Source organism: Teleopsis dalmanni, chromosome 2 (genome assembly GCF_002237135.1).
Source record: "Teleopsis dalmanni isolate 2A chromosome 2, ASM223713v2, whole genome shotgun sequence".
NCBI lineage: Eukaryota > Metazoa > Arthropoda > Insecta > Diptera > Diopsidae > Teleopsis > Teleopsis dalmanni.
The window spans coordinates 236136143-236150303 of NC_051847.1; the positions used below are offsets into that span (position 1 = coordinate 236136143).

The 14161-nt window shown below is 31.5% G+C and overlaps 1 protein-coding gene across 1 annotated transcript; it reads right to left on the reverse strand.

Moving 5' to 3' along the window:
* Positions 1–9445: 9445 nt before the first annotated feature.
* LOC119685226 (dehydrogenase/reductase SDR family member on chromosome X-like) lies at positions 9446–12937 on the reverse strand. The gene is made up of 5 exons (XM_038099461.1): positions 12713–12937; positions 12532–12639; positions 10901–11074; positions 10073–10280; positions 9446–10013 (listed from the first exon to the last, which is right to left on the reverse strand). The coding sequence occupies exons 1-5, from the start codon at positions 12888–12890 to the stop codon at positions 9629–9631; spliced, it is 1053 nt and encodes a 350-aa protein (XP_037955389.1). The 5' UTR covers positions 12891–12937; the 3' UTR covers positions 9446–9628.
* Positions 12938–14161: the final 1224 nt, after the last annotated feature.

Genomic DNA, 14161 nt, shown 5'->3' on the forward strand with positions numbered 1-14161 from the left:
AACCTATAACAGAGAAAAGTGTTTGGATAAGTACCGCACAGTAGCAGAACAGATGGTTAACAATTTTCTTTTGCTCTTCAAACCTATAAGTTTGATAATATTCCTATAAAAGAGTTTCTATTCAGCCGGGACGTTTATCAATAAGACAGTATACAAAATTATATGGAATTAATTATATTGTTGAATTAGTTATTTTGTTCTTATATCCATAATTGAAATACGAGAAATGAAGTTGATTTAACTGTTCTTATTTCAAATTTTATTGAAGAATTTCTCCTTAATATTTATGAAGAAGATATTTCAAACAGCAGAAAATAACAACAAATGTAAGTAAAAGCTTTGGTAAACAAATCTAATACGTGATTTACAATTCCATCCTCTACAATATACAAGAAATTTCCTCTCTATATCCTATAGGTATAGATACAGACAGCAAGGCTGTCTAGACCAGATGCGATCGCGTGCCAATACGAATTACTGTATAGATTCGAGGGCTGCAGAAGTAAATACATACGTTCATAGTTGTTTTGGAAAAAAATAAAGATATGGTTATAATGTTAAATTTAGTTTTATTAATTTATCAATTTAAATTCATTTATTTGGTATACCATAAAAATAAAATAATATAGTTTTACCAGTACACCAAAAGAAAATTTGCGTGATTGTGGAAGATTAAAAAAATGTCGTGGGCCGCACTAACATTAGACGCGGACCGCATGTTACTCGCGGGCTGTACTTTGGACAGCCCTGATCTACAATATACGGGAAATTTCCTCTATATATCCCATAGAAAAGAATATATATACTCGTAATATATAGTATCTATTTTCAATCTACTTGATATATGTTGCTTTACGTATTTATGCTTAATGCTTTGAACACAAAGCGATCATGATAAGATATCATACTAAGGAATATATTAGTATTACTTATGTACTACTTACATTGTTAAAGGCTTGTGTAAATAGGAAAAATATTATATTGTATAATAATATTTTAATAAATACTCTAATGGAAAATATTTCAAATTAGCTGCAATGATGGCTTGTCAAAAATGAGGACTTGTCAACGATATGTGTTAGTAATAACTAATGTGGAATAAGTCAACATATATCATACATGTCATTGACATCGTGAAAGGTGATATGCATATATCTCGAAAACAAAATAATTTACATAAATACGAATAATGGTAGTATAGCATTAGCAGTGCTGACTGTGAAAGGATTTCATTTTGGTTTCAGTACTGTGTACATTCAACATTAGAGTTTTTGATTTACAGCAAAATTGCTTAATAGCATCTAAAGATTTTGATTTTAATAAAGACTGGAAACCAATCAAAAGTTTCCAAGAAAGTTGATATAAAGCTTTAATAAATCCATACAGTAATTTAATCAATGATTACTGTATGAATTTGTCACTTTTATTTCTGTTTTTATTTTGTTTGGGTTTTTATTCAAGCAGTTCGCGTTTACATATTTGGTTGTTCAGATTTTATAGATATTTACCATGATAAATACTCCTGAGTAAAATCGCATTAAAGTGTGCAATTGTATTGTCATAATCATGCATTGCACATCAACATAAATAAAATTTTGTTTACATTTCACAAGTTGTTGAAATGGGATTCTCGGATGTCAGAAATTAGGCATGCCTTGCAACATTTTCCATTAAGATTCGAAGTATCTCAGCATTGATGTAGAACCAATGACTTTCAAAATAGTTGAGCGCATCATCTGCACATTCAAAGCAAATAACCAATAAAATAATACGAGTAATGCTACAAATTTTTGCGTTCAAGAAATTCATTTAGTGCATCTGAAGTCGAGTCGAACTTTTAGTATCTTTATTAGATTTTACGAGTGAGCCAATTGCTAAGGTCGTTGCAAATGTGCTTACTGTTTACCTGTTTATCTGTTTATCTGTTTATCTGTTTACCGAAATCCTGTTTGCAACAATCGCGATTCAGTGAACGACATTAGTGCCGGGCAGACACATGTCATGCCTCACGACGGTTGTTTTGAAATGGCGAAGCATGCATCATACGATTGAACAACGGGCCATAATCAAGATGCAATTTGTTTCTGCTGAAAACGGTCCAGCAGAGATTTATTTGCATTTTTTATTGCTTCGCCACGAACGGGGAGTACAATTAAATTTATTAAAGTTCACCGAAATGCGCGTTCGGCTCGCTTTGCTGTCAAATATTTGCCAAATGAATTACTGAAGCGCAATTTTTGAAACCCAAAGCTCTAAATATAACAGATTTTTAACTACAAATATCTATAAGTGCATTTCAAGCACGGGATTAGTGGGTCAAATACGAGTATCTCAACTAGATTACACGGACCTCCACTTGCAAAGCAGTAAAAATACTTTACACAAGCCATAACACCGACCATTCATGCGCGTTGCTAATGTGCCGTCTGTCATTTCTCACGTTTCTTCAGAGCAGAAATGTGTCAACAATCTCTGGAAAAGTAAGAGTGAATTCATTAAAATATTGTTGATAGGTCGTTTATGGTCACATCTTTAGTATTATTAACGTAGAGAATCGTTAATATTTTAAACAAATTTTAAATATCAAATTTGATATTCGAAATAAAAAAATTTAAGCACATTTTAACGATTATTTTAAGCTACTTTAAATCATATGTAACACATATAAATTATTAATATTACTCAACATATTCTCTTTTAAGTATACTCGAAAGGAATTAAAGTAGATTTTACTATATACTAAAAGTAATGTTTCATAATAGAACTAGAAAATGATTTGTATCAATCTGAAAGCGAGTGGTTAATTTGTGATAACTCGTAAAAACATTCATAATTATAAGCGATTAATAATTATTCCAAGTACTTTAAAAATGGCAGATGAAGATATAATAGATCCATGTTTCGTACACAATAATAGACAAATACAAAAATTTGATTGGATTGAAAGTTATCCAATCTGGAAACACTGTCACGAAAACAGTCGCGCAAATGGTTCACTGGTCAACATATCCATACTTCAATTTACTTTATCCACAGAACTGCATCATTTAATATATATATCTACCTCAATAATCTTCAAAATATAATTATGGACTTTGTAGATGATAGGTATAAGATGATATAAGACTAGAATAAGACGATCACCACAAGTAGATGTACCAAAATGTTTAAATTTATTTTGCCAAGCATTGATACAGATTCGTTATAAACATTACCCAACTCAATTTACTTTCTGTCATATTTAGGTGTTTAATCACTAAACAAATTAAAACCACACAACTGCTTCCAATTAAATTTGACGGCTGCCTTCCAAGCAGCTGACAGATACTACCTATCAAAGTGCAGTAAGATATTGTATAGTCATAAGACGCTACAATAATTGGACCGACGGATATTTGTTGAAGAAAGAGTAAAAAAGAAAGTTATGGTAATAAGTGTACAAAATAGTAGAAAATTTAGGGACTATATTAATTTATGTCTATTAATTGTATATATTAGGGCTATCCAGGCCAGATGCGATTACGTGTCAATATAAATTACTTTACAGATTGGAGGGCCACAGAAGCAAATACATACGTTTATAGTTGTTTTTGAGAAAAATAAATATACGGTTATAATGTTAAAAATTTAATTCTATTAATTTAGTAATTTAAATTTATTTATTTGGTATATCATAAAAATAAAATAATGCAGTTTTATTAGTACATAAAAAAAATTGCGTATTTGTGGTAGATTAAAAACATGACTCGGGCCGTACAGACATTATCCACGGTTCGCATGTGGCGTGCTTTGGATAGCCCTGGTATATATTACTTATTCTGGGAGATTTTTGTGCTATTTTTGTAACGTGTGCGGTTCAATATTAGACAATAAATTGAATCAAAGTTTTTCCAACTTTTATGATCGATGTACACGTTTAATGTAACATATTAGCAATCGAATATTGTAACGATAGATATCCCATGCAACTATCTTTATCACATTCATTTATTTGAGCAAAAGACCTTTACCACCATTCTATAAGAAAACCAAATTTTAATTTTAATTAATTAGCGATTATTTTTAAACATGTTTTGTGCATTGGATCAACTAGCTTGGATCAATAATACTCTTATCATAAATGGTTTATACACTTTCGATTAAGTGCAAGTAACCTATAATATACCTATTTTGACCATAGAATCTTACTGAAACTCTCTGTACCTCTGCAAATTTTTCAAATTTACTGCACGAACTAACGTCACTCAAAACGACGAATCCTTTGATTTATGTTCACACACCAAAACATTCGCTTCTTAACCCCGCAATGTTGGGACGTGCTGTTTTCAACACCGACGGTGAATTTACAATTCAGATTTGCGTGTTAACAAGATATCATTTATCGCGATGTATATGGATTTAAATTATATCCGTAACCATCTGCAAACCAACTCACTGAAACGTCGGCTCTGCGTGTAGCAACAACAACAACAACAACACAGCAAAAGCATTTTAAACCTGGGCTGCGAAGAAGCCGCACACTTCAATGGACTTCAATGGACTTGGAAGAGTTAAACAAATTAAAATTTAAAATTAAATTAAAAACTAAACAAGTTTGCACAAATTCTTTAATTTATTAACTTTGTTTAAATGCAAATAAATGCCGTCTCTGACTGATTCTTGAGTTAACATGTTAACATGTCCAACAGACGCGATGAGCTCACTTGAGTAGGTGGAGCTGTTAGCTGCATTCTTGCAACTGCTCCAGTAAATTTGCAAAACGAAGTCAAATTTAATTTATTATCTTGGCTAGCGTTGGAGGTGAATAAATCTCATCCCATAGAAGCGTGTATCTTGTAGATAAACACCGATTCAGCGGCAAGAACTGGAGCGGAAAATTGCAGAACTTTATTGCCTTTTATGTTTATTTTAAATTGTCTAACTTATTGGGAAATAAAAGAGATATCTTAACCGGAGTGCGAACAACATATGTGATGCGCAACTGAGAGAGTTGCTGCGATTTGTGCAAATTGCTGGATTGCTTGGGTCATTAAAATTAAACGACAGAATTTGCGAAATTGAAAGCTATGCACACATGCCTTTTGAAATATTCCAAATTTTTTGTCTAACATACCTCAGTTAACGTTCACTTACGTGGGTTAATTGCTGCTCTAATTCTTTCTATTGAAGCCCTTCAAATAAGTCATTTTTAAAAATTCACAAATTGCCTTATAATATGAGCATATATGTTAAAAATAGCACGAAATACTTTCAAATTCATGGCCAGCGTCTATTTTTGCTCCATATTCCTTCCAATCGACCAACTAAGCGAGCCCCGATCGATCGTTCGACCACATTTGCAAATTGCTTGACCCCACGCAATTCACAAATTTCATGCACGTATTATGACAGCCACTGTAGACACTTGTGGCCGGCCACTCTTGCCTTTTGTTCGGACTCGCGGCAGTAAACCCATTTTGGAAATAATTCGTAATTCGTAAATTATCTGAATTACAAAAGCGTCGCTTATTGTGCGCGGATTTGCGAAGTAATTGTAAAATATCTAACAAAGAGTATGAATTTTTAATGAAGTCTTTATGCGTATTAACAACGCATAATCGGTTAAGACATTGCCGCAACTGATTCAAATGCGATCTCATCATCGTGGAGGTGGAGTGGCCATTGGCTATTAAAATATCAATAAACGATTTTAAAATAATTTCTTCTTTTATTATAATAAGTATTATTTATATTGTTTTTTCTATTATTGTTTTAATTATGGTCCACTGGATGCAATATCAAAATATCACAATTAAACTATTTCGATATTAAAGTGGAGCGGTACAATCGGTCATGCGAAATATCGTTAAATTTTTAAACAATGAAATTTAACTTTTCGTGCAATATTATGCAGTTTGACCACGTTCCACTAAAGGGAAATCTAACTCTCTTATTTAGATGCCCCCTGAGAGAATTGCCCCTGATATCAGTCGTATGGTTGGGTTACTTACATATTCTTTTAGAATAGGTAACCATGCTATTACATTGAACACGGCGTTGACTTAATATCGAAGGATCTCCTTCTTTGAGGATCTTGATCAACTTCAAGACCTCTCACTAAACAGCATTTTAAGCTTCGCCAAAGGTTCCAGTTGAAAACTTAGTTTAACTCTGACTTTTTCCATAATACTACAGTACAATGGGCCAATAGGTCTAAGTGGATCCCTATAGGATCGCCGGTATAACCTAACCTAACCTTAATTGGTTAACCTAAATTAATTTTATTCGGACATTCAATTAAGCTGGCATATTTATATACATCAATATCAACAGCAGCCAAAGTGCCAGTAAACTGTAGCCTGAAATAGTATCAGTTACATATTATTGGATAATGTAAAAATATAAGAATAATTACTGTTGAAATAATATATCCTTATAAAATCTTTATAAGATTTTAGAAGGGGCACTGTAGGAAACAGATACACTATATTATAATAAGACATAAAAATAATAGTTCGAAAACAAAATTCATAAATAATACGTATTTGTGTGCGAACATGAAGATCTGGACAAAGCCTAGTTAGTGTAGACACCGACGTATAACGAGTTTACAAATCAAAAAGAGATGGTATATATCATCCATATATGCATTTAACTCATACTTAGTACAACAGGTTTAAGCAGCATATAGGTCAAATATTCTTTGTTCAAATCATTATAAAAGATTTGATAGACAAAACAAATACAACAAAAAAAGAAGAACAAAGTAAATAGAACGCCCACTTCAAGGCATTGAAGACTTAATTAATTTATGCAAAGTGCGGAGGGTAAATCATTGTTAATTTTTATGGTAAACCTGGCCGTAGGGCAGCGAAGGCTCGCGTTTAAAATTGATTACATTTAAGTGGAGTGGAGTAGAGTTTCGATTTCAAAGCAATTTTTTGCGAGATTTTATTTGAAAGGCAACGATTTTTGATTTTTGACTTTTGTAATTTATTATCACTCTCCTATGATTCGGACTGGTCCAAATGCGTACTTTTCGGGTTATATTGTTTATGCTGTATAAACGCGTCACTCGATCAATGTCGAATTCGCAGACATAAAATGAAAGAAAAAGTGTTAACATATTTTGCACCGCCGGAAATTTTGCGGAGTCATCGGGTACAGTCTTAAATATTGATATCGTTTCAGTGGGATGACATGACATACCGGCTCAAGTGTAAGCTATGTTGGCAGGTGAAAGGCTTTACTGGTAATTATCGATGTCTGCAAACTAAAGCAGTGCTCTTTGTTACAAATAAAATTGACAGTAAAAGTTTTTAAAGTCGCACTTTTGACATAAAAGACATTAAAACAATTAAACTCTTGTTAGGTAAGTAATTTCTTTTTATGTCAATATTTTATTATAAAATATTTGGAGTTTTCATTGAAGAAGTAATTAATTTTATAACACTCCTTTGAGCCATCATATTCGTACACATGATAATTACAATTATAAGAATCATAATCCAAAAATGTTTTTATCTATAACTTGGGTGACTATTTAAAGAATATTTTAAACCATATTACATTGCCTTTACACGTAAAATTCATGAAGTAAAGCAAGTTGAATCTAATAGAGGTCATAGACAGGTATATATACCATCAGCTTTCAAACGGTGCCCGCCGTTTGTGATACCCATGAACGAATGTGTGGCTTCAATGCGCCTTGGAAGAAAGCACTTCCTCGTTAGATCAACAGTTAAGTTCATAGATCATGCTGAGGGATTTAACTAATATATTTCACACTGACAGCTCGAAATCCCCACTAGTACTAGATCTGGCTGGTACCATGGGGTAAGAAAGCAAGTATCCTTTTTTCCACAGAATTATAACAACAGGAGTTGTTAGAAGGGAATGGAGTTTTATCACTAGTGACCCCAGCAAAAGCTCATCAGACAGTACGTAACCTTAAATGATACTGTAGTTTTAACCTTTTCAATGAAATCTCTAAGTTCTGTCCATTAGGAGTGGTCAAAAGAACTCATCTCCAAAAAAAAAATTTCATGCATCTGTAAAAGTTAGCTTGGGCTGTTGGCAATTTGGCTGTCCATACAACTTACTCACTTATGGTGGGATGTTGGGACAGCGCACCGTTGAACAAGTGGCCTCACTACTTGGGTCCTTTTTCGTCCTTCTATTCTCGGATGTCGTTATTGAGTTAAAGCTGGAGTGGCTTTCGTTCGCATAACTACATCTCTTGTTAATGCAAGCAGCTCATTTACCTTGAGGTTGCCTGCCAAGTCATCACCAACCCAATGGTGTCCCAAGACAGTCTTCCTTCTACTTGCCAGTGCTGGACATTGGCACAATATATGCACCGCTGTCTCCTTTGCTTCTAAACATAGTCTGAAAGTGTCTTCCTCAGCAAGAGTTATCTTTTTGAGGTGATACTTGAAGTTGACATGTCCAGTAATTAGTGAGGTCAGCCAGCTTAGGGTGACCTCAATAATTACTGACTCACGGTTTCGAGTCCATACAACTTACTCCCATAACTAATTAATTCAATTAATTCTTACCTAAAGCTGACCCAATAAAAAATTTTGAATTTAGTACTTTTCTATTTAACTAACTTCTTCCTGTCCGACACGCTACCATTTACCAATTAACAACAACACTTCATCATTAAAAAGTATTTTATCCACATCACATGTCATCATTAATGTTGTTAAAAAAGCTTACATATTTGCACACCAACTAAGATTTTATTACCAGATATTGCTGTCTCGATGTACGTACATCGTTTAGCAGTTAATAAAAGTCTATTAAATAGTTAAAGTGAATGATGTGGACCACCCACGGACTCGTCTGAGGGAGTCTTTAATATTATTGACATATTAATAATTGCGTACATAATTTTTACGTTGTTGTAATATTTGACGAAGCCTCTTCGCTTGGAGTTTGAGAGCTGAGGCACCTGCTGTGCGTTTAAATGGTTTATTCAAAGCAGCTGGAGATGAGTTGCTTCCGTTGATTCCGCGCATAGCACAATCCGTATTTAAACATTAAAAAATTGTTTTTATTTTAATTTTCCTAAACAATTTTTGCAAACTATATAAAGAAAATATTTCAACAACGACCATGAAATTAAATTACAAAAATTAATTGCCTTCATGACCTCTGGTCTTCAACGGTCCAAAGTACTGACGTAAGAATTTCAAATTTTTGGTAAAATATTTACTTTTATTTTTAAATTAATTTAAATAAATTAATTACAAAACTAAGCTGACTAACATAACTAAATAATTTGTTATATTTAAAGTGACTTAAAACTTAAAAAATAAAAATAATTTAATAAAAGTTTAAAAATTCTCAATACAAAAATATTATATCATTATTTTATGTAATTTAATATAAAATATAGAAATCAAATATTAATTTAAGATTTAAAATAAAAGTTATATATATAATTTTAGGATAAAATTGTAAAAAATGTATTATAAATTTTTAAATTGTGTTCTCAAATTCATAACTGCGCCTAATTGAAAACTTGCGGTCTTCATAAAATTGTCCCTTGAATCATTCCTAAGCCTTCATATACATCCTTCAACTCTTCCAGTCGCTCTTCTCATTTCTCTTGTCATTTTTTCCACACTCAAGTATTCCTTAATTACTGCTTCTCATTTAATTTCAGCAGTTCACAAGTATAATTGAAAAACTTTTCACACTTCTCAGCATTCTTAGCTGCAGGATGCATGGGTCCTTTTACGCAGTTGCTGAAATAAATACCGCCTTGACCTTCAATTTCCGGCGCTATAGCTGCATAAACAACTGTACGTGAGCCGCGTTCAGGTGTCTTGAAGCAGAGCTTTTTGAAGAATGGCACTGAAGTTGTGGCGGAATGCTCGAATAGATCAGTATCAACTATGCCAGGATGCACAACATTAACTTGTACATATGCGCCTTCTTTGTCCAATAAGCTTTGTAAGTGGCGTGTGGCTAAGATTTGAGCCAATTTCGATTGACTATATGCAGTGGCAGGATAGTAGTATTTTCTGTAAGATAGTTTACGAATGTACTGAATAGCTAAACAATGGAAGATTTAAAAACTTACTCTCCGTTTATATCATTGTAGTTAATACGACCAATCAAATTCACACAAGAAGATACATTGACGACACGTGCTCTCTGTGATGCGGTCCCTGCAGCTTTCAGTTGTGGCAATAGTAAATGCGTCAGCAAGAAATGACCCAAGTAATTTATAGCCAAATGAGACTCAAATCCATCGGATGTGAGTTTAAAAGGAGCAAACATAATACCGGCTACGTAAAGAAAAATTATTATTTTATGTATATTACAATGTAATAATTAAATTAAAAAGAAATTAATAAGTGATTAATAAGCTGGCAATCAGATATTCTAGAAAAAATTGGAAAGGTTTACAATAATAATGACTTAAAAGTTTTATATATATAAATAAATAAATATCTTCTTATAAAATAAAATGTTATTCCTGACGAAAAGGATATAACTATAAATCAAAAATGTTGAAAAGTCTGATTGACACCAATTAAGTGTTCGATTCGGTTTATAATCAATGCATATAGTTATATATAAAATATATATTATATATTGTGTTATATGATAAATTTAAATATTATTATTTTTATAAATTTAAATATTATATATAATAATTAAAAATACAATACATTACGTTTATATCACTTCTTACACTTTTAAAATTTATTTAAAATTAAATATGAAGGAATGAACTATTTTTTAAATAAAATGTTTCAAACATTAATCAATTTCTTTTTTGTTAGAAATTTTATATTTTTATTAAAAAATATTTAAATAAAAAAATTAATAAATAATTAGTGACATATTTAATTATTAATATTTGGTCTATAATTTTCTTATTACTTCGCTTGATTATAATTACCATTATTTATTAATATGTCCACTTTTGGATAGTCTTTTTGTATTTTTGCGGCGAATTGTCTTACTGATTTCAATTCGCCAACATCCAATTGTTCACAAATCAATTTGCCTTTGGTGGTTTTGAGATCAACTATTTTACTAACGGCAGCTTCAGCGCTTTGTGGATCGCGTACACCTGCAGAAAAGAGTATAATTCATTATGTTAGGTTAAAATAGTTATAATTTTATGCCGAGATGTATGCAAAGGAATTTGATCGATATTTAAATAGAAGAACAAAATAAGATAGTTAAATATATGAAAAGTAAAATGAGAGTAGAAGTTTTAAATAAATAATTAACAAATCAAAATTAAAATAATATTTACAAGGCGACATATAATATATCTCTAATGAAATTTCAAAAATCAGTAGGAGAGAACACAGAACCGTAAGCTACTAGATACAATGCTCCAAAAAAATCACTTCACAAACATAATTCCACCCAACTAGAAGTCCTCTTTTTAACTAGTAATTTAAAAGTTTAAAGAGTGTGGGTTCCTGAACCAAATTCACCATTCACTTCACCTAAACCAATCTATTAAAAAATTTAATAGGGTTTACGATATCACAAGAAAACAAGAGGAGGACGCCTTTTTAATATCTGTATAATGAATAAAAGCTAGATAGTGTTCCTTCCTTCTGTTAGCATATGCTGCAAAGATCTTATTAGAACTCTTAATTTCTATGTGTTTCTCTTTATCTATTAGGTACTGTAGTATCACAATGAAAGTGGGCTTAAAGGTTAAAGAAATCAAACCTAATCTATCTATTGGATGTGCACGGTTACAAGGCAAATAATATTCGATTCTACCCAAGTTAGTTTGTTTTAAAGTTCTAAATGTGGTTATAGATGACTAGATTTATATAGCAGTATATGTATTTTTATGAAAATATTATACCTTCTGTTTTTGGTTGACTTTTGAATAACAAAAATGCTTGATATTTCTCAATTCACGTTCTTATTGCAAAAGTAAGCTCTTGTTAAAGATTTATAAGCAATAACAAGCTAGCGAGCATTAACTGTTCCATATAACTAAAAGGCCCGCGATTTAATGTAATATTTCTTATTTTTTCTGAAATTCAATAATAATTACTTCAAATAATACTTTGTCAATTGTATTCAAAATAAAAAAATTATTACTTACTGCTCTTAACTCAAAAATAAAACGAAAGTCAGAACGTGTGAATTTACTTGACTTATTTGCTTTTTTATGACATGTATTTTTTAAAAACATTTAAGAAAATGCTAAAAAAATCCCACTTTTGCTAAAATTTATCAAAGTAATTTTTTTTATTTATTTATTGCGACAACTTATTATTCTGAACTCGTTTTCTTATGGAATCAACAATTGCTTGAACTACACTGTGGTGACAATAAATCGGGTTATCTGACTTGAATCAAATTCACTGAATAAAATGCTTTCCTATCACGTATTTAGTAGATATAAAAATCACTCAACACTCCTTCGTATTCCTACGATTCTTAATATCGAAACTTGCATCAAGGCACAATTCCAAATAATTAAAGTTCATATAAAATGCCAAGCTAACACATAAACTTCAGCTTTAATCGTAATCGTAATCGTGTACTTACCCATAATCACGGTAATATCACAAGCTAAAAGTTTCTCGACAATTCTAAGACCAATGCCCCGATTACCACCAGTGATAATAGCAACACGTCCAGGTTGTTTGTAGAGCTCTAAACATTGAATTTGAATGCGATTAATATACTTTAATCTATTTAATAAAAAAAAAACACAAAATACACTAACCGACTCTGTCGTTGCTTTCGTTGGAGAAGTCATGTATGAGACCAGTCATACCAATAAATTGATATCGAAACTCTGTCTTCCATTCATACCAAGATTTTGGCATATCCTTTGTAGTTTTGGAGAAGTAGAAACCGGCTATTATGACGACCAATACAAGCAATAAAATAATTCCAATCATTTTGAGGTAGAGTTGGTTTACTTGGCTTGCAGTTTATTGATTTCAACTAGAATGGAAAATAATTTACATTTTGGAATCGGATTATAAATATTTTTGACTTATAAAAACCAAAGATAGTTTCGCTTCACATTATAGTTATCTATTAATAATTCAGTGGTGCACTAATGGTAATGCCTAACATCTTACTGAGACTTTAGAAAACCTTAGAAGACCTTAGAAAATGAAGGCAAGTTTGTTGGCCACATACCAGCAATATCACATATATTGTAGCAGCTCCATTAGAAAACTATGCATTTAAGACCGATAGCTTCTAAATATTGGGAAGGCATTTTTATATAGATGCCTACAAAAGAAAGTATGTAGACTGCTTTTATGATGATGCCTTAAGACATAAATCCCGCATAGAAGAAAAAAATTAAAAGCTTATGCTACACAAGCTTTTAGGCATCTGATAAGAATATCGATTAGATTGAAGTTTGTAATAATTTACAACTACCTCTTGGTAGAAAAACTATAATACAGCAAGTAAATTTGTTAACAAAAATTTCACATGAGATTCACAAAACTTCAGAAAAATGTGATTTGTCAGTTGGTTAAGGAGCGTTGACTCTGAGCTTCAAATTTGGTAGGGCACGATTTTAATTCCTGGTATTTGCAGTCTTAAAAAATTATTTACGAATAATTAAATACAAGAATTATTTCCAAGACCACTGATGATGGGTATTTGGCAATACTCGTAACAGCTGTAGAGTCAGTCAAAAATTCAATTAATTAAAATAATTTAAAATGAATTTTTGTTGTTGCAGTTCACTACTATTTGAAATCTCTCTATTAAATAACAAAGTTTCTATTAAAGTAAAAATAGTCAATATGACAATATGACAGATTGTCGTTAAAATAAGAATGGATTTCAATATATATAAAAAATAAATTATGTTTGTGTATACTTTCAAACCGTGTATTATATCAGGTGTTTTTAATATTTTGCGGATTACTTGTCCAGATGTTATGGTATTAAAAGTGATTGCTCCTCTACAAACAGTCATCAATATTGACTACGTAATAGTGTTTACTTATCCACTCCGAGTTATACCAAATTCAACAGTAGGTTATAAAACCTACTTTTATTCTCTTACGTGGAAATGTCTATAAATGTATTAATATATCTACTTTATTAAGATGTAGTTTAGTATGTACAGTATATTGACTCATTTAGAGTAGATATTTCGCAAAGAGACTACAGGTTATATAAACCATGTTATTCGATTAGT

Excerpts from the sequence above, each read along its gene's own strand:
- LOC119685226 (XM_038099461.1), bottom strand. The coding sequence starts at position 12,890 with ATGATTGGAATTATTTTATTGCTTGTATTGGTCGTCATAATAGCCGGT. Across the intron at positions 11,075-12,531 it reads TGATATTACCGTGATTATGG|GTGTACGCGATCCACAAAGC; the intron begins GTAAGTACACGA and ends TCTTTTCTGCAG. Across the intron at positions 10,281-10,900 it reads GGACATATTAATAAATAATG|CCGGTATTATGTTTGCTCCT; the intron begins GTAATTATAATC and ends TTCTTTACGTAG.